The following is a 20,999-nucleotide window of genomic DNA, read 5'->3' on the forward strand; positions in this document are numbered from 1 at the left end:
TGTCCCCATAATTGAGAAGTACTGCGCGGGGTGTACCCTGCCTGCCGCCCAAATGCAGCTGAGATAGGCTACAGTGACCCCAAAAGGGACAAGTGGTAGAAATGTGCTAGCCGGTCTGTGATTTATCAAGGTGTGGTTATTAATAAAGGATTTACAGTAATTTAATTTAAAATGATAGTATTAACCGTTAGGGGTGCTCCAAAAAATCTGAATCACAATTCTAATGTATTGGGATTCTGAATTATTTCTTTTTTTAATCGATAATTTTTTTCTTTTAATTAATCCATTTTTGAAAATAATGAAAACAATTTTTTTAAAGAATCAATTTTACTAAAATATGTCTTAAAGCCATTTCCAAGCTTACTCACTGCGCATATACAGCAGCCGTCAGCAGCCAACAGTAGGATTTGTAACCAGTAACCTGTTTTGAAAAGGTTTATAAGTATTATGTCAGTTATCACATTGTGAGAATTGGTTTGCATCGAGAATCGTGTTGAATTGAGAAATTATTCTGAATTGAGTATTTACCACAAGATTCGGAAACAGATCGAATCGTGAGGTGTCCAAAGTGTCCCATGTCTACTAACCCTCTGCAGTTGTATTGTGGTTTATAATCATGTTTATCATTAAATCCTTTATTCATAATACGCTTAAGAGCGAAATTTTAGAAGAAAAAGCCACATTTAATAGAATATAGCTGAAATTGACATTAATGATGTAGTTGTCCATCAGTGTTTAGAATTCACTACTCTGTGAATTATTTATATGTGGTTAGAGTGTCCGCCCTGAGATTAGTAGGTCGTGAGGCCGAGTCATATCAAAGACTAAAAATGTGACCCCTTACTTCCCTGCTTGGCACTCAGCATCAAGGGGTTGAAATTGGGGGTTAACTCACCAGAATGATTCCCGAGCGCTGCTGCTAACTGCCCCCCTCACCTCCCAGGTGGTGGAACAAGGTGATGGGTCAAATACCTAGTGTGTATGTGACTATCAGTGGTACTTTAACTTTATACTGTGCAGCATCCCTTAATACAATACTTAAAGAAATTTGACACACTTTCATTGCTATTGTTTTCAAGTTGAGAAAGTAAGAAATGTATTCTGCATGGCCTATTAGTTATACAGTGATCACTTGAATTAAAGGCAAACATGTGATCATTGTTATTTTTTCATCACACACCAGCAGCCTTCCAGTAAGTCCTGCTGCGTCAGAGTGCTGCACTGATCTGCTAAGATACCTAAACCACTGGTGAACAAGATTAGAAACTACAATTGAGGCTCAAGGAAGAGGGATTAGGATACATGGATTGATAAAATTAAACTGTAATGAATATGGAAATATGCTGATCCATCTGCCATCAGTGAAAAAGTCTTTAATCGCCACTGCCCATTAATGTCTTTTAATGCCGATCACAAAAGCCGATCCCCTCTGGCTGACACTAATTATTTTTACTCCCCCAGCTGACAAGCAGCACTGTGGAGCCGTTTCCCAAAGCTAATACATTTCACTTCCATTAAACCAAATACAGTGTATTCTTTAGTATCTTAAAGGCCTACTGAAATGAGATTTTCTTATTTAAATGGGGATAGCAGGTCCATTCTGTGTCATACTTGATCATTTTGCGATATTGCCATATTTTTGCTGAAAGGATTTAGTAGAAAACATCCACAATAAAGTTCGCAACTTTCAGTTGTAACAGAAAAGCCCTGTCTTTACCAGAAGTCGCAGACGATGACGTCACATGTTGATGGCTCCTCACATATTCACATTGTTTTTAATGGGAGCCTCCCACAAAAACAGCTATTCGGACCGAGAAAACGACAATTTCCCCATTAATTTGAGCGAGGATGAAAGATTTGTGTTTGAGGATATTGATAGCGACGGACTAGAAAAATAAGAAATAAAAATAAAAACGAGTTAAAAAAATAAAAACGCGATTGCATTGGAATGGATTCAGATGTTTGTAGACATATTTACTAGGATAATTCTGGGAAATCCCTTATCTTTCTATTGTGTTGCTAGTGTTTTAGTGAGTTTAACTGTACCTGATAGTCGGAGGGGTTTGTCCAAGTGTATCTTGACGCCAATGTCTCAGCGAAGTCGATGGCAGCTTTACGGACGGGGCAAGCTCAGCTGATCTCCGGTAAGAAGCGACTTTTTACCACAATTTTGTCACCGAAACCTGCTGGTTGACATTCGGTCGTTATCCATGTTCGCTTGACCGCGCTCTGATCCATAGTAAAGTTTCACCTCCGGAAATTTTAAACAAGGAATCACCGTGTGTTTGAGTGGCTAAAGGCGAAAGTTTCCCAATTCCATCTTTCTACTTTGACTTCTCCAATATTAATTGAACAAATTGCAAAAGATTCAGCAACACAGATGTCCAAAATACTGTGTAATTATGCCGTTAAAGCAGACGACTTTTAGCTGTGTGTGTGCGCAGCGCTCATATTTCCTAACAGCCCGTGACGTCACGCGTACAGGTCATCATTACGCGACGTTTTCAAGAAAAAACTCCCTGGAAATTTAAAATTGCAATTTAGTAAACTAAAAAGGCCGTATTGGCATGTGTTGCAATGCTAATATTTCATCATTGATATATAAACTATCAGACTGCATGGTGGGTAGTAGTGGGTTTCAGTAGGCCTTTAAGTATGATTAGCGGACATGTACCATTATCACTGGAGGACGAGGCTAAACATTTTACACTCCGAGAGCAAGCCAGGAGCATGCATGCTAATAGGTGAGCTAACTGCTAAAATAGTTTTAGACAACACTAATAATTAAGTTAGGGATGTTCCGATCAAGGAGCATCACAACAGGACTTTAACGGCAAAAAACAAAAGATTTTAATGAATAGCAGATATTAGTTTTTACTTTTGTCTAATTATCGTGTATTATTGACTTTGTTTTTTTTATCAAACAATTGTACGTAATAAAAAAGAAAGAATAAACCACCATATTTTCTGGGGGACAAAGTGCAAATGTATTTAAGCCGCACCCACCAAATGTTAGAAGAAAAAATATATAAATATATTAGGCACATCGGACTATAAGCCATAGGAATATACCAGTACGAAAGATTTTGTGAATGTTTATTTACCTTAATTGTTTCCAAACTGTGTCTGTAACATGGCAGTAAAATGGCTGATCAAACAAAAAACAGGAGTCATCATTATGGACCCACTAAATGCAAAGCTTTCTGATTGATTGATTTAAACTTTAATTAGTAGATTGCACACTTCAGTACATATTCCGTACAATTGACCACTAAATGGTAACATCCGAAAAAGTTTTTCAACTTGTTTAATTCGGGGTCCACGTTAATCAATTCAAGGTAGCTCTCCAATCAGCTAAACAGACTCAATAGCTCCATGGTGACATTTTTTGTGAATTTACAAAACTGAAATAACACAAAGAATGCTATTTATTATCAGTTAATAATACTAGATCCGACCAATCTAAGTCTCAGACTAGAACTGACCAATCTAAGTCTATGAGCATGAACTGATGAAGCCTACCCAAGTGAAGTGAAGTGAATTATATTTATATAGCGCTTTTCTCTAGTGACTCAAAGCACTTTACATAGTGACACCCAATATCTAATTTACATTTAAACCAGTGTGGGTGGCACTGGGAGCACGTGGGTAAAGTGTCTTGCCCGGCAGTGACTAGGATGGCGGAAGCGGGAATCGAACCTGCAACCCTCAAATTGCTGGCACGGCCACTCTACCAACCGAGCTATACCGCCCCGGAGAAGTGAGAGGCAAAGCGTATTCTAACACAAGCCAAACAAGTGTGATTGATTAAATGCCCTGAGATTACAATGACCTGGTTGAATGAAAACATTCAAAGAAAAAAATTAACAGAAACACTTGTAAACATGTCAGCATATTTGCTAATGCTAACGACGTTACAATAGCACATATGAACATGCATGAAAGCATTCTTGCAGACAACACATATTGAACAGTTTAATAATTGTGAATTAGTTCAGTTATATTGTAAAATTTACAAACAATGCTTGGAGTGATAAATGAAAAACCTTTTTTAACAGAAACGTTATAGACAAATAGTGACAAAACAGAATATACTTCCGGTTCAAGGCATCAAATAGGAAGTATACAAAACAAAAAAATAAATGCACTGCTTTTATTTTTGCTACCATTTTTCATCAGTTGTACTCAAAAGCTAAAATGTTTACTGTATACACAAAATACCTAATTCTATGAATTATTGTTCACAAATCAATCTAAACCTGTGTTAGTGAGCATTTCTTCTTTGCCAAGATAATCCATCCCACCTCATTGGTGTGGCATGTAAGATGTTGAATAAACATCATGATTATTGCACAGGATGGATAGATTTATTAATATAGGCACAGGTGTGCCTACATTAATAGATCTATCTGAAATGTGCAATTTTATTACATAGAACACTGCCACAGATGTTGCAAGTTTTGAGGGAGCGGGCAGTTGGCATGATAACTGAAGAAATGTCCACCAGAGCTGTTGCCTGTAAATTGAATGTTCATTTCTCTACCAAAATCCATCTCCAAAGGTGTGTCAGAGAATTGGGCAGTACATCCAAGTGGTCTCACAACCGCAGACCACATGTAACCAGACTAGCCCAGGACCTCCACATCCAGCAGGTGCACCTCAATGATTGTCTGAGACCAGCCACCCGGACAGCTGCTGCAACAATTGCTTTGCATAATCATAGAATTTCTGCAAAACTGTGAGAAACCTCTCAGGGAAACTCATCTGCATACTCGTCATCCTCATCGGGGTCTCGACTTGACTGCAGTTTGTCGTTGTAACCGACTTAAATGGGCAAATGCTCACATTTGATGGCGTCTGCAACGTTGGAGAGGTGTTCTCTTCATGGAAAAATCACGGTTTTCACTGTTCATGGAAGATGGCAGACAGCGTGTGTGACGTCCTGTTGGAGAGCGGTTTGCTGATATCAACATTGTAAATTGTAAATTGTGTGGCCCACTATGGGGGTGGGGTGGCCCATGGCGGGGATGGGATTATGGAACATATGTTATGGACAACGAAGTGTATTTTATTGATAGGATTTTGAATGCACAGAGATACCGTGATGAGGTCCTGAGACCATTCATCCAAGACCATCCCCTCATGTTGCAGCATAACAATGCACGGCCCCATGTTGCAAAGATCTGTAAAACATTTCTGGAAGCTGAAATCATCAGAGTTTTTGCATAGCCAGCTTACTCACCGGACATGTCACACATTGTGCATGTTTGTGATGCTGTTGGTCGGCATATACGACAGCGTGTTCCAGATCCTGCCAATATCCAGCAACTTTGCACAGCCATTGAATAGGAATGGACACACATTCCACAGGTCACAAATTAACAACCTGATCAACTCTATGCGAAGGAAATGTGTTGCACTGCGTGAGGCAATGGCAAGCCTGTAAGGTGGGATAGATTAACTTGGCAAAGAAGAAATGTAGACAGATTTGTGAACACCATTTAAAAAGAATAGGCCTTTTGTGTGTATAGTAAATGTTTTAGATGTTTGAGTTCAACTCATGAAATATGAGAGCAAACACAAAAGTGTTGCATTTATATATATATATATATATGCCCCCCGCGACCCCGAAAGGGAATAAGCGGTAGAAAATGGATGGATGGATATATATATATATATTGTTTTTACATTTTCAACCGACAGCACCTGCAGTGAGCAAACTCACCGAAAAGATGGCGTCATACAATCAACAATAGCCCACCTTGTCAGCGTCTCTGTCGGTGTTACATGAAAACTATTTGTTGAATATAAACCATTATGGCCGTTAGAGAAGCGTATAGTCCTGAAAATACGGTAAATGAGTAGTACGGGTATTCTCAAACTCTGTTACGCATATTACATCTAGTAGTACAACAAAGAGTCACTTAATTAAATATTCAAACACAGTGTTACTGTTCAAACTGTGTGTAATGCTACAGTGTCCAGAATACTAAATATACTTGTTAAACAAAACCACTGCCTGGTTTTTTAATGGATATTTAGCCTTACTACTCTACTGCATTTTAATGTTGGTCATTATGGCGGTTTTTGGAGAGCCCAGTGTTTCCTGACGTGATAATTTGTGAAGAAAGTTTGAGAACCACTGGAGTTAGGGATAGGAGTTTATACTTGTGTTTGGTTGTTGTGTACTATTTACTTTGATTTAATCAAACAAGTTTAGGTAATACAAGAGAATAAATAACTTTAAAAATTTGTGTTGACTTTGTCAAAATCTCAATTGCATTCACCTTAAATACATTGAAACATTTACTACGGTTAAGACTGCAGTTGTAATTGGTATTGATATCGACTGATCTCACTCATGGATGATTGGACTCTGCAGCATACAACCCTGAAATCCTAAAATTTAAACTTTTATAAAGTCCCTGAATATCCTCTGAATGTTTGATCCAACACAGGAGAGCTGCGGGACAAAAAAGGGAGTAAAAAGCAAATCATTCCATAACAAAGTGATGGATTGTTTGCTGAAACGCTGATGCCCTCAATAACTAAAAGGGCTGTTAATTTGTTGTGTATTAGAAAGCTTCATTTTGAAACATTGTAATAAATGACAGTGTCCACCTGTGCCAAAAACTCATATCGAAATTAGCCTGATGCTCTCTTGCCTCAAGGATGGAAATTAGGCAAAAAAAGAAGTTGCCTGCTAAGACTAGTTCTAAAAGTGAGATCATAGTGATTTTCTTCTAATCCCTCCCTTTTTTGCCTCCACAGCGAGTACCATCTCTTCACCCTCTGCACTGAGACCAAATCCCTTATCGTGCACTGCTACTGGCCAAATCCACTGGTGGAGAGCTACATCATCCGCATACACAAGCACTTTTTCTCCAACTGCACCATGGAACAGGTGGCGTGGGTGGATCCTCCAGATAACACGCTAACCATCCTCATCCTGATTCCCGTTTTCCTCACTTTGTTTATGATTGCACTGGTGGTGTGGCGCAGCAAGAGGAGCGATAACCTTGCTTAGACGATATCGCCTAACAATCAACGTACAAAACAAAGGAATTTGTTTTGAGTTGATCAGTTGATCTGCAATTATCCCATCCATCCATTCATCCATTTTCTACCGCTTATTCCCCTTTGGGGTCGCGGGGGGCGCTGGTGCCTATCTCAGCTACAATCGGGCGGAAGGCGGAGTACACCCTGGAAAAGTCGCCACCTCATCGCAGTCAAAAACAAAACAGTCTTGTTTCAATCCGTAGCACAAGTTTACCAACACAACCAAAAAACATTTTGATAAGTAGAATATTTGACTCCAACCAGGTTATTCTCAGTTAATGAAAGCATGAAAATGTCCTTTAGCATCTTAAAAAGTTTGTTGAAAGTTTACGGTGTTCTATCCGTAGAGCTGTTAAGGCAGAATTATGCTCCAGTGTCACGTAGCTTGCATTATTGACGCCAACTTGCTCCTCCCCATCCAAAGCCTTTTAAGTGCACCTCTAAAATTAATCAAGCTTCGGTCGCCATTGTTTACCACACAAAGCTTGTCCATTGCTTTCAGTGAAGTCATATTGAGAAAATGCTGTAAAAAGGCTAAAACACACAAAAAGTAGCACAGTAGTTTATGACAGCCTTGGTTTGCTGACTGAATGAGCATGGAAATTGGTCAGCCCGCCCACAATGGATGAGCTGCCTGTCACGAAATGGCTGTTGCAGGCCCATAATAGGTGTATGTAACGTTCGTACAGGGCAACATTGTCTGTACAACAAAGCTTAGCTAGTAGAGGTAGGACTTTTTAGACACTTCATGATTAAATTAAATGTTTGGGCTGTTTGATTTTGAATTAAACACAATTTCCACAATATATTTTTTTCTACAAATATATTACTATAATAAAACATTTTCAAAAACAGGTACAAAAGCTGCTCTTGGCTGCTGAAGTATGACTTATTAGGCACAGTGTTGACCTAAAAAACGTTTTCTTATAGTTTTTTTATAATGATATTTACAAATGTCACACAATGTTAATCATCCATCCGGTCATTTTCTACCGCTTGTAAATTTCGGGGTCACATGGGTGCTGGAGCCTATCTCAGCTGCATTCAGATGAAAGGCGGGGTACACCCTGGACAAGTTACCATCCCATCGCAGGGCCAACACAGATAGACATTCACACTCACATTCACACACTAGAGCCAATTTAGTGTTGCCAATCAACCTATTCCCAGGTGCATGTCTTTGGAGGTGGGAGGAAGCCGGAGTAGCCGGAGGGAACCCACACAGTCACAGGGAGTCCACTCCACACAGAAAGACAAATAGCATAAAAAATATTATATTTTTCTTTTTTTTTTTAATCTATTTTGGAAAATTAGGAATCAATTTTGAATTGGAATAACTAATGATCGCTAATCACTAATAATTTGGATGTGAATCAATTTTTTGAACACCCCTATTAACAAGGGTTGTGGTTCAGAAAAAGACTGCCCTCTAGTCTTTTGTAAGAGATTTGCAAGTAAACAAATGCTGCAAACCAGGGGCTATTCAACCTAATTGATCTGGACGCAACATTTTCAAAATTCTAAACACCGGGCAGCCGGATTTCTCCCTTCACTATTACAAAAACCCGCATCCTCTGGACTCAACTTTTGCTTTTGGGTTATTTCTTGTTTCTGAGTTACACATTTCAGGATAGCCCTGTTATGTAAAATTGCCTGCTGTTAGATTGTTAATATGTCAAAGCGAGGATTTGCCAATATGCTTACACTGTTCCAAGTTCTCTATACAACAAAAGTGCTATAGCTACAAAAAAAATTACCGCGTCTGGTGTTACTGCTGGTCCGGCTTTTGCCCCCACACCGCCAGTTGAATAGCCAGGCTCTACGAACACCATCGTAGTATGCAAGCGATGGGACGCAAGAGCATATTTCAATCTTTAAAACACAAAAGCTGTGTCAATTTTATTGTTGGCATTGTGGAAAAGTGGGTAATAAAAATAAATCCAATGGCCATAATATTGGCACTGCTGAGAAACAAATATGCTTATTGTTATTATGAGTGGTCTCAGATGTAAAACAAAAGAATTAAAAACAACCATCTTAATTTTGTCTTTGTTGATGTCTCTGACATCAATTGACCTTCCAAATGAAAGCCCACTGTGTCCCTTTCAGATGCCAAAGGTGTAACGTGCCAGGAGTTGAGCGAAAGCAATTTAGGATTTGAATTCACTGCATTCCAGTGTGTATTCAAGCAGTTATTACACAAGAGCAGACATGAAGATGGCTTCAATCAAAAGTTTGTTTTGTACTAAACAGTTCATTATATGCACGTTGGTAAGAGTAATGTATATTTGCCAAAACTATTTATTGTAGAGGTATATGTGCATCCAGTGGTTTAAAAAGTATGACCTGGTGAAGACTTTGAGCCTTTCTATGGCCAGCTGGACATTCAAAGTGACCAGTGAGCATGGAGGGTCATGTCAGAAGCACTGTATCCCAGCTAAAGGCCAAAGTATCCCAGTGACCCAATTCCTTCAACTCTTGGAAATAAGATTCCCAGCGGACTGACTGTGTTGAGTATTTTTAACATGAAACACAACAGGATGAAAAGAAGCCCAAACTTGGACTAAAAAAGACATTCTGGAAGATTCCTCCCCACTGTTGGATTACTGAAGGGACAGTCACTAGTGCAAAGGACACACGGACAACACTATGTTCAACTAGTTTGAGTCTTTTGTGGCTTTTTTATACAAGTGTAACTTGTCATATACTGTTGAATAAAATACTGTAAATACACTGAGATGTTTTAATGTAGCTGTGATCCTCAGTCTGTGCCTCACTTGTGTCAATAAAAGGTAAATCCATCCATCCATCCATTTTCTACCGCTTATTCCCTTTCGGGGTCGCGGGGGGCGCTGGCGCCTATCTCAGCTACAATCGGGCGGAAGGCAGGGTACACCCTGGACAAGTCGCCACCTCATCGCAGGGCCAACACAGATAGACAGACAACATTCACACTCACATTCACACACTAGGGCCAATTTAGTGTTGCCAATCAACCTATCCCCAGGTGCATGTCTTTGGAAGTGGGAGGAAGCCGGAGTACCCGGAGGGAACCCACGCATTCACGGGGAGAACATGCAAACTCCACACAGAAAGATCCCAAGCCTGGATTTGAACCCAGGACTGCAGGAACTTCGTATTGTGAGGCAGACGCACTAACCCCTCTGCCACCGTGGTAAATATAACTGTTTTTACAAAAATCATTCCAATATGTCATTTAATGTTCACCCCTCATTTTGCTATATTCCAGCTGGATTGTTTATCTTTTGACCGGATGCACATTATGTTGTTATTTCCTGACAATTTACGCTTTTTACTTCACAATGACCTCGCATTTTTGTAAATGTTCAGTGAACAAAAGATAATGTTGTCAAAATGACTGTAATGGCTTCATAAGACTACGAACTGCTCCTGGATCATAACCCGAAGTAGGGGGGAATTTACATAGCTCCACGAAAAAAAAAAACCCAACTAATAATTTAAATCAGAGACAAAAGTAAAAATAATTTAAAATTTCACTTGATATTGTTATATTGCCATCCTGTGTGGTTGTCCAATTATATTTGTGATTTAAAAAAAAAATTAATCATTCAATGATCTTGATAATTTTACATATCAGAATCAGCTTTTTCAAACAGCCATTGTAATCCGTTTTGAAATGGTCCCACTATCATAATAATATGTTGTGATATATGTACTTATCACAAGAGAATGTAGATTTTAGTCCATTTTGCTCATCTGGTCTGCTAAGGAATAAAAATCTAATGCTAAAAATATGTTTTCGCTAATATTTATTGATTAATTTAAACAAATTAAAAATAGTGTTAAAATAAATGTATGTTTATTAATCAATCAATCAATCAATGTTTACTTATATAGCCCTAAATCACTCGTGTCTCAAAGGGCTGCACAAACCACTATGACATCCTCGGTAGGCCCACATAAGGGCAAGGAAAACTCACACCCAGTGGGACGTCGGTGACAATGATGCCTATGAGAACCTTGGAGAGGACGAAAGCAATGGATGTCGAGCGGGTCTAACATAAGACTGTGAAAGTTCAATCCATAGTGGATCCAACACAGCCGCGAGAGTCCAGTCCAAAGCGGATCCAACACAGCAGCAAGAGTCCCGTCCACAGCGGAAGCAGCAGGAAACCATCCCAAGCGGAGGCGGATCAGCAGCGCAGAGATGTCCCAGCCAATACACAGGCAAGCGGTCCATCCTGGGTCCCAACTCTGGATGAGCGGTCCATCCTGGGTCCCGACTCTGGACAGCCAGTACGTCATCCATGGCCATCAGACCAGACCCCCTCCACAAGGGAGAGTGGGACATAGGAGAAAAAGAAAAGAAACGGCAGATCAACTGGTCTAAAAAGGGAGTCTATTTAAAGTTTAGTCTTATACAAAGGGTCACTTTATTTTCAGGTCAGAATTTGAATTTGTCATACTGTATATTCCCAATGTAATGATTCACATGCAGCAAATGTACACTGCGCTACAGTATTTACGATAAGCACTATGATAAGAATAGGTCCGTGCTATTTTTACCATAGTGCCAAATTGACGCTCTTCACTATTCATGGAATTTACATAGTGTCCAAAAAAAAAAAAAATACACATATAAAAACGGAAGAAATGGAGTCTGTTCATTTCAAATGTTTTCAAGATCCAAAACACTACTGGCATATAATCGAACAGAGTGGTGGATGGATATAGATCTGTAGTGGATACATATAGATCTGTTCCAGTTGTTTCATAATTGAAAGGCCAACCAACAATGATCCCTCAGGTATTTAGCACTGAATATTAAGGTTAATCTCTTCCATACTTGGAAGAGTGACATTAAAAATATAATTTTGCATATTCATTAAAAATATTTCATAACATCCCTCTCAGAATTGGGAGCGGGTGCAGAGAGCATTTCTTCTGGGAGCCACATTGTCTCAGATTGGTAGTGTTTATTCAGGCACTGACATTATTCTTGTATTAAATCATTAATACTGAAAAATGCAAACATCCGGGCATCTATATACTGTAGATAACAGATTGGAGTAAACCTGCAAAACAATACGAAAAACCCAAACCGTGCACATTCCATTTTATCATTGTATCAGGTAAATAAACACAGAATGGAACAATGCGGTTATCATTGGCGGAGGCTGATGGTCAATGATGTTGGTTTTGTTGCCGACACCCACTTTAACGCAACCTGGTTAGACCCAGAGGACCAAAGCCGGAAACCGCAAACTTTGTGAGTACAATACAATACCAGCATCATAAGTTACTATCTAAACAAACACATGGTAACACTATTTATCCCATAGGCCCTACCAGGAAAGAACCAAAAAGGTTTTTGTCTCCACAGAGACGTAAAACAAGAGTGTTTATAAATGCAAATTGACCATAGCTTAGGAGGGCGGACCTGGCAGTGTTCCTTCAAGGAGAGTTTTTCACAAGGCCGCCTTAGTCAGCCACTTGGAGGCAGGAAGGATATTCAAGCTTTTTCCCAGAGTTGACAGAAGAATACAGGGAAGTGGGTTGACCCTGACGCCGGTTTTTGACCAAAAGCGGCACAAGGTGCAAGAGTGCCATGCAACTTTCAATGTCTCTCTTGTTGCGATGGACCAAAACTTCTAATGAGTTTTGCCCTTCCCATTTTCACAAATAAATGAATGCCACATGCCAAATTGGGGCATGGAGCAACAATAGGTGTATGTAACGTTCGTACAAGGAGACAAGCTCTGTACAACAAAGCTTAACTAGTAGAGGTGGGAATCTTTAGGCACCTCATGACTAAATTAAATGTTTGAGCTGTTTGATTTTGAATTAAACACAATTTTCATAATATATATTTTTTGCTACAAATATATTATAATAAAACATTTTTAAAAACAGTTTGCAAGTTACAAAAGCTCCTCTTGGCCACTGAAGTACGACTTAATAGGCACAGTCCATCCATCCATCCATCCATCCATCCATCCATCCATTTTCTCCCGCTTAGCCGAGGTCTGGTTGCGGGGGCAACAGCCTAAGCAGAGAAGCCCAAACTTCCCTCTCTCCAGCCACTCCGTCCAGCTCTTTCTGGGGGATCCTGAGGCGTTCCCAGGCCAACCGGGAGACACAGTCTTCCCAACGTGTCCTGGGTCTTCCCCTTGGCCTCCTACCAGTGGGACAAGTCCCAAACACCGCCCAAGGGAGCTGTTCGGGTGGCATCCTGAGCAGATGCCCAAACCACCTCATCTGGCTCCTCTGGTTGTGGAGGATCCGCGGCTTTACTCTGAGCTCCTCCCGGATGACAGAGCTTCTCACCCTTTCTCTAAGACGGAGGAAACTCATTTCGGCCGTTTGTACTCGTGATCTTATCCTCACTTTCGGTCATGACCCAAAGCTCATGACCATAGGTGAGGATGGGAACGTAGATTAACCGGTAAATTGAGAGCTTTGCCTTCCGGCCCAGCTCTTTCTTCACCACAACATATCCATACAGAGTCCGCATTACTGAAGATGCCGCAGCGATCCACACTTCCCTCACTCAAGAACAAGACTTCCTCACTCAAGAACAAGACTCCTAAGTGCTCGCAAGCCTCCACTTGGGGCAAGATCTCCTCCCCAATCTGGAGATGGCACTCCAGCTGTCCCGGGCGAGTACCATGGACTAGGGCTCGAGTCCATTGTCAATTTATATATAACATATTTCCTTAAATAGCCACCGGACATGTAATGTGCGTGCACCTACCTTAAATAATGGCCGGGCTGAACCTGATCCACTAAATAACAAGCGCATGCTTACTCCCACCACCGGGCAAACTTTGTGGCATCACGAATGATCCTTCCACTGCCGTCACTTTAAGATGGCGGGGATGTTCTTTACTTTACCGCGTTTAAACAAGGGGACTTGTTCCACAGCCATACAGATCACACTAATGGTTGTGTATAAAACAACTTCAACACTCTTAATAAAATGCGCCGACACTCTGTGAACCCAACCAAACACATTTCTGGAGAACATATGCCCTGCAACACACCACAAACGCAACACAACACCCACCCACAATGCAATGTATCCACGACTCCTGGCTACACCGTCCATACACCCGCTGGCACCAAACCCCGCCCCCATGCCCCCTCTATGCGTTGGTTGAGTTGGGCGAGGGTTGGGAGCACGTGTATAATATATCCAAGAGACACGGATACACGGCATTATGGGTAATCCCTATGCTGCGTTTAGAATGTGCCACAGAGTCAATGCTCTCCAGAAATGTGCTTAGTGAGGGTTCACAGAGTGTGGCGCATATTAGTAAGAGTTTAAAGTTGTTTATATCACAAACATCATTGTAAAAGGTATGGCTGTTGACCAAGTTTGCATTGCAATCTAATATTAAAAGCAGCGAAATGCATGCATCTAGCCGGCACGCAGACAGCATTGTGCAAAAGTGGGCGTGATGATATGCTGTAGAGCATTGGTCCCCAACCACCGGGCAGCGGTTTTAAATTAATTAGCAGCCCGGCGGCTATCCAAGGAAATACGGTATATTAGGAGTGTGGAAAAAATCAATTGGAATTTAATTCGCGATTCACACGTTGTGCGAATCAGAATTGATTGTCATTTTTTTGTTAAATCATTTTTTATTTTTTATCAATCCAACAAAACATTACACAGCAATACCATGACAATGCAATCCAATTCCAAAACCAGACCTGACCCAACAACACTCAGAACTGCAGTAAACAGAACAATTGAGAGAAGACACAAACATGACACAGAACAAACCAAAAGTAGTGAAACAAATATTAATATTATCAACAACAGTATCAATATTAGTTATAATTTCAGCATAGCAGTGATTAAAAAGTACCCAATTGACATTATCATTAGACATTTATAAAAAATAAAAATAAAAGAACAATAGTGTCACAGTGGCTTACACTTGCATCACATCTCATAAGCTTGACAACACAAGGTGTCCAATCTTTTCATAAAGATAAAATAAGTCATATTTTTGGTTTTGTTTAATAATTAAAACTAATTTGACATTATTGCAATCAGTTGATAAAAGATTGTCCTTTATAATTATAAAAGCTTTTTAAAAAAAAATCTACTACTCTGCCAGCATGTCAGCAGACTGGGGTAGATCCTGCTGAAATCCTATGTATTGAATGAATACAGAATCGTTTTGAACCGGAAAAATATTGTTTTTGAATCGAGAATCGCGTTGAATTAAAAAAAAAAGATTTATAATTGAATGTCACACCTGGGTGAAGTCTTGTCTGGGTTTCATCTGATTTGATGTTTTTTCATTTCCTGTTTTATTTTGAAATGCTGACTCTCTCTCTCTCGTTTCAGATCACTTGCCCTTCCTCCTGTTTCACTGGTCTGACATCTTTCCTGATTGCCTGATTGTGCCCACCTGTGTCACCCTCCCTCATGTGTATGAATGTCTCGTCCTCCTTCTGTCCTGTATCTTGTATCTTTTTGTGCGTACCTCCAGCGTTCCATGTCTACAGTCATTGCCACGTTTTTATACGTTTTTTGACCCATCGGAGATAATTTGTTTGTAAACCTTTTGTCAGGTGTGATTAGGTTATTAGCATTGCCTCTGTTGGAGCGCTTGTTAAATTTTGCATGTTGTATTCTTCAATCAATCAATCAATGTTTACTTATATAGCCCTAAATCACTAGTGTTTCAAAGGGCTGCACAAACCACAACACAAACCACTACGACATCCTCGGTAGGCCCACATAAGGGCAAGGAAAACTCATACCCAGTGGGACGTCGGTGACAATGATGACTATGAGAACCTTGGAGAGGACCAGATATGTGGGCAGCCCCCCCCCCTCTCGGGGACCGAAAGCAATGGATGTCGAGCGGGTATAACATGATACTGTGAAAGTTCAATCCATAGTGGATCCAACACAGCCGCGAGAGTCCAGTCCAAAACAGATCCAACACAGCAGCGAGAGTCCCGTCCAAAGCGGAGCTAGCAGGAAACCATCCCAAGCGGGGGCGGATCAGCAGCACAGAGATGTCCCCAGCCGATACACAGGCGAGCGGTCCATCCTGGGTCCCGACTCTGGACAACCGGTCCATCCTGGGTCCCGACTCTGGACAGCCAGTACTTCATCAATGGCCATCGGACCGGACCCCCTCCACAAGGCAGAGTGGGACATAGGAGGAAAAAAAAGAAACAGCAGATCAACTGGTCTAAAAGGGGAGTCTATTTAAAGGCTAGAGTATACAAATGAGTATTAAGGTGAGACTTAAATGCTTCTACTGAGGTGGCATCTCGAACTGTTACCGGGAGGGCATTCCAGATTACTGGAGCCCGAATGGAAAACACTCTATAGCCCGCAGACTTTTTTTGGGCTTTGGGAATCACTAATGAGCCGGAGTCCTTTGAACGCAGATTTCTTGCCGGGACATATGGTACAATACAATCGGCAAGATAGGCTGGACCTAGACCATGTAGTATTTTATACTTAAGTAGTAAAACCTTAAAGTCACATCTTAAGTGCACAGGAAGCCACTGCAGGTGAGCCAGTATAGGCGTAATATGATCAAACTTTCTTGATCTTGTCAAAAGTCTAGCAGCCGCATTTTGTACTAACTGTAATGTTTTAATGCTAGACATGGGGAGACCCGAAAATAATACGTTACAGTAATCGAGGCGAGACGTAACAAATGCATGGATAATGATCTCAGCATCTTTAGTGGACAGAATGGAGCAAATTTTAGCGATATTACGGAGATGAAAGAAGGCCGTTTTAGTAACGCTTTTTATGTGTGGCTCAAAGGAGAGAGTTGGGTCGAAGATAATACCCAGATTCTTTACCGACTCGCATTATTTAATTGTTTGGTTGTCAAATGTTAAAATTGTATTATTAAATAGAGGTCGGTGTCTAGCAGGACCAATAATCAGCATTTCCGTTTTTTTGGCGTTGAGTTGCAAAAAGTTAGCGGACATCCATTGTTTAATTTCATTAAGACACGCCTCCAGCTGACTACAATCCGGCGTGATGGTCAGGTTTAGGGGCATGTAGAGTTGGGTGTCATCATCATAACAGTGAAAGCTAACACCGTATTTGCGTATGATGTCACCTAGCGGCAGCATGTAGATGCTGAAGAGTGCAGGGCCAAGGATCGAACCCTGGGGACCTCCACACGTTACCTTAAACTAGTCCAAGGTCACATTGTTATGGGAGACGCACTGCATCCTGTCAGTAAGATAAGAGTTAAACCAAGACAGGGCTAAGTCTGACATACCAACTCGTGTTTTGATACACTCTAATAAAATATTATGATCGACGGTATCGAAAGCAGCGCTAAGATCGAGGAGCAGCAGTATAGATGACGCATCAGAATCCATCGTTAGAACTTAGTCATTAGTCATTTTTGCGAGGGCTGTCTTTGTAAAGTGATTTGCCCTGAAACTGGATTGAAATGTTTCACATAGATTGTTAGACGCCAAGTGTTCATTTAGCTGCTCTGCAACACATTTTTTGAGGATTTTTGAAATAAAGGGAAGGTGAGACACCGGTCGGTAGTTTACCATGAGGTCTGGATCGAGGTTAGGTCTTTTAAGGAGAGGATGAATAACCGCTTTTTTGAATGCTAGGGGAACAGTGCCAGAGGAAAGTGATACATTTATAATATTTAGCACTGATGGACGTAATAATACAAAGAGCTCCTTGATAAGTTTCCCAGGAAGTGGGTCAAGTAAACTTGTTGTTTGTTTAATTCCATTTACAAGTTGTAACAATTTTTCTAATGTTATTTCCTCAAAACAAGAGAAACTATTTTGGAGGGCAGTATCCGCCGTATACACAATCGTATCCGTGTTAATAGAACCCAGTTGTAGCTGGGACGCATTGTCTTTAATCTCCTTTCTAATGACTTCAATTTTCTTATTAAAGAATTGCATAAAGTAATCTGCTGAGTGGGTGGAGCTACTGGAAGGGTCCCTTGTTGGGTGAGCGATGCTACCGTACTAAACAAAAATTTGGGATCGTTTTTATTAAGGTGGATGAGATTTGAGTAATATTTAGCTTAAGCTAAGGTAAGCATCTGTTTATAAGTTATTAAACCATCACTCCATGCTTGATGGTGCACCTCAAGTTTAGTCGTGCGCCATTTGTGTTCCAGCTTTCTACATAATAGTTTCTGAGCTCTAGTTTCTTCTGTAAACCATGGGGTACGCTTTTTTGGAGCCTTTTTTAACTTTAGCGGTGCTATATTATCAATGGTTTCGCGCAGGGCGTCGTTAAAGTTGTTAGTGGGGTTATCAGTAGAGCCCACATACTTTGGGAATGGTGCCATTACCGAGTGCAGTAGGTCAGCAAGAGTTGTCTTTGTGGCTGTAATAATGTTGCGGCTGCTATAGCAGTTATTATTATTATTAGTTTGATGAACATGTGTCTGAACCTCGAATTTTATAAGGTAATGATCGGACAATACTTTAGTATACGGGAGTATCGTACCTTTGGAAACGGTGATACCCCTGACAAGCACTAGGTCTATCGTATTACCGTTGCAATACGTGGGTTCATTTATTATTTGTGTAAGACCACAGCTATCAATTATAGTCTGGAGCACTACGCACGGTGGGTCCGATGGGGTATTCATATGGATATTAAAGTCCCCCATTATAATCTTATTATAGGCGTGCGTCACTAGATCAGCAACGAACTCTGAGAATTCATTGATAAAGTCCGAATAGGGCCCTGGGGGGCGGTAGATAACAGCCAGGTATAGAGGCAGCAGTGTGACAGACCTCGTAGTAAGCACCTCAAACAATTTATATTTATTATTTATGTTAGGACTAAGGTTAAATTTTTCGTTGTATATTAGTGCGCCCCCCCCCCCCCCCCCCCCTCCCCCTTTTTAAGGGAACGGGCAATATGCGCATTTGTATAGTTAGGAGGACATGCCTCATTTAGTGCAAAAAAGTAGTCTGGTTTAAGCCAGGTTTTGTACCTACATACATACACACAGATTTTACCATATATATATATATATATATATATATATATATATATATATATAAACAAACGGACACACACATACTTACACGCGCATATATATATATATATATATATATATATATATATTTATGTATATATATATATATATATATATATATATATATATATATATATATATATATATATATATACTGTATATACAAACAAACTGACACACACACATACTGTACATACACGCGCACCCATACATACACACATAGAATTTAACAGAATAAAAATTTTTATAAAATGATAGGCGCCAGCGCCCCCCGCGACCCCGAAAGGGAATAAGCGGTAGAAAATGGATGGATGGATGGATGGATAAATAAGGCCGGACAAAAACACAGGAGGAGGACTTTCACAGGGCAGTTGGGCAGCATCGCCGGGGCCCCCACACGGGAGGTAATCAGCCTCACACAGCCGCAGCGCAGGGCGACCCAGGGCATCCCAGGGGAAGGAGGAATCCCATGGAGACCCGAGGCCAGAGGGGCACGAGCCGACCCCCGCCCGACAGCCGATCCCCATTCCTCTGGGCGCCACCCCCCACCCAACCACCGACGAGAGGGAAAGCACCCCACCCGACCCAAGACGGCGCCCCTCCCGCACCCCCATCAACCACCAACCGCCAGACCACCCAAAGATCGGCCTGCCAGGCCGGAACCAGGGAACACACCCCAGGTCCACCCGACCCCGCGGCACACAGCCCCCAGGACCCCCCCACCCAGGGAGCAAGACCCTAGGGGCAGAGCCCCAGCCCTGGCCCCCATGGGAGTCAGGCCAGGAAATTAATTAGCGGTGCCCAAAGAGATCGGAATTCTGTCAGTTGTTGTTTTTATTCAGCAGACATTCTTTCCATAACTACATAATCTAATAAGATGTTTTTGTAAAGGTTTATACATAAATTATTGTTTGATTTCGAATTCATGAGAATAGTTTTCTTGGCGATGCATAATGCATTTATAAGGAGGTATGTTTTGTTTATATCAAGATCAGTTGCAGAGAGATCATCCAACTGTGGGGGAGATGGGTATAGGAATCGCTAAGGCTAATGACAGGTTCTTGCACACTCCACGCCAAAAATATTCACGGGAGCACAGGACCACATTGAATGCAAGTAGTTATCTACCTTATTATCTGAGCAGTGTACACAAATGTTAGTCAGCTAAACCCATTTTATACATTCTTAGACAGGTGTAATGTATTATGTAAAGTATTTTGAGCTGAATAAGCTCAAAATACTTGGATTCTTAATCAAACGAAAAGTATTGAGGGATATTTGTTTCCGGGATTCTGGGTCACAGCTTGCGGATACGTCTGAGTGCCATTTGGAAGTTGGGATACTTATTGTGTTATCTATTTTTTTATAAGAGAGTATATCATTTGGATAAAGCTTTGGGGGCAGATGTTTTGAAGAATTTAACGGTCGCTGGCATACTTTCCCTCGTTTTTTTGTTGAATCTTGCGCTGATTACAGATTTGATTGGTATATATTCTAGGAATTTGTTAGGATGTATTGCATATTGTGTTATTAAACTTTTAAAAGAGATAAAACTGTTTCCTTTGATGATATCCCCGAGGCATCTCCCTTATCATATCATGTTGGAAAGTTCAATGGTTTCTTGTTAAACAGAAAATCAGGATTATTTCAAATAGGCGTATATGGGCAGGGAATTAGCGGGGACCCAGTTATTTGCGTGTATTAACACTTTTAAAGCAGTCGTGTTTTCGTAGAATTTGGCTAATAGAGGGCAAGTTAGAAATTGGGATCTTCTGGCTGAGTCAATCTCTAACCATAAATGATCTAATAAAGTGGGATTGATCCATTTTAATACATATTGTAGTTTATTAGCAAAAAAGTAATAGGAAAAGTTTGGGATTTCTCGAACCCGTATTATTTCAGTTTTTGTAATGTTTGAAGGCT

At 40.7% G+C, this 20,999-nt stretch overlaps 1 protein-coding gene across 4 annotated transcripts in view; it reads left to right on the forward strand.

The window, feature by feature from the left end:
• Positions 1-9,862, forward strand: part of LOC133569629 (receptor activity-modifying protein 3-like) — a 114,430-nt gene extending 104,568 nt beyond the window's left edge. For all 4 annotated transcript variants that reach the window (XM_061922099.1, XM_061922100.1, XM_061922101.1 and 1 more), the window contains one exon: positions 6,772-9,862. In XM_061922099.1, the coding sequence (XP_061778083.1) occupies positions 6,772-7,027 (256 nt within the window). In that variant the 3' untranslated portion in view covers positions 7,028-9,862. The remainder of the gene's footprint in view (positions 1-6,771) is intronic.
• The last annotated feature ends 11,137 nt before the right edge of the window (positions 9,863-20,999 follow it).

This window comes from Nerophis ophidion, linkage group LG15 (genome assembly GCF_033978795.1).
Source record: "Nerophis ophidion isolate RoL-2023_Sa linkage group LG15, RoL_Noph_v1.0, whole genome shotgun sequence".
NCBI lineage: Eukaryota > Metazoa > Chordata > Actinopteri > Syngnathiformes > Syngnathidae > Nerophis > Nerophis ophidion.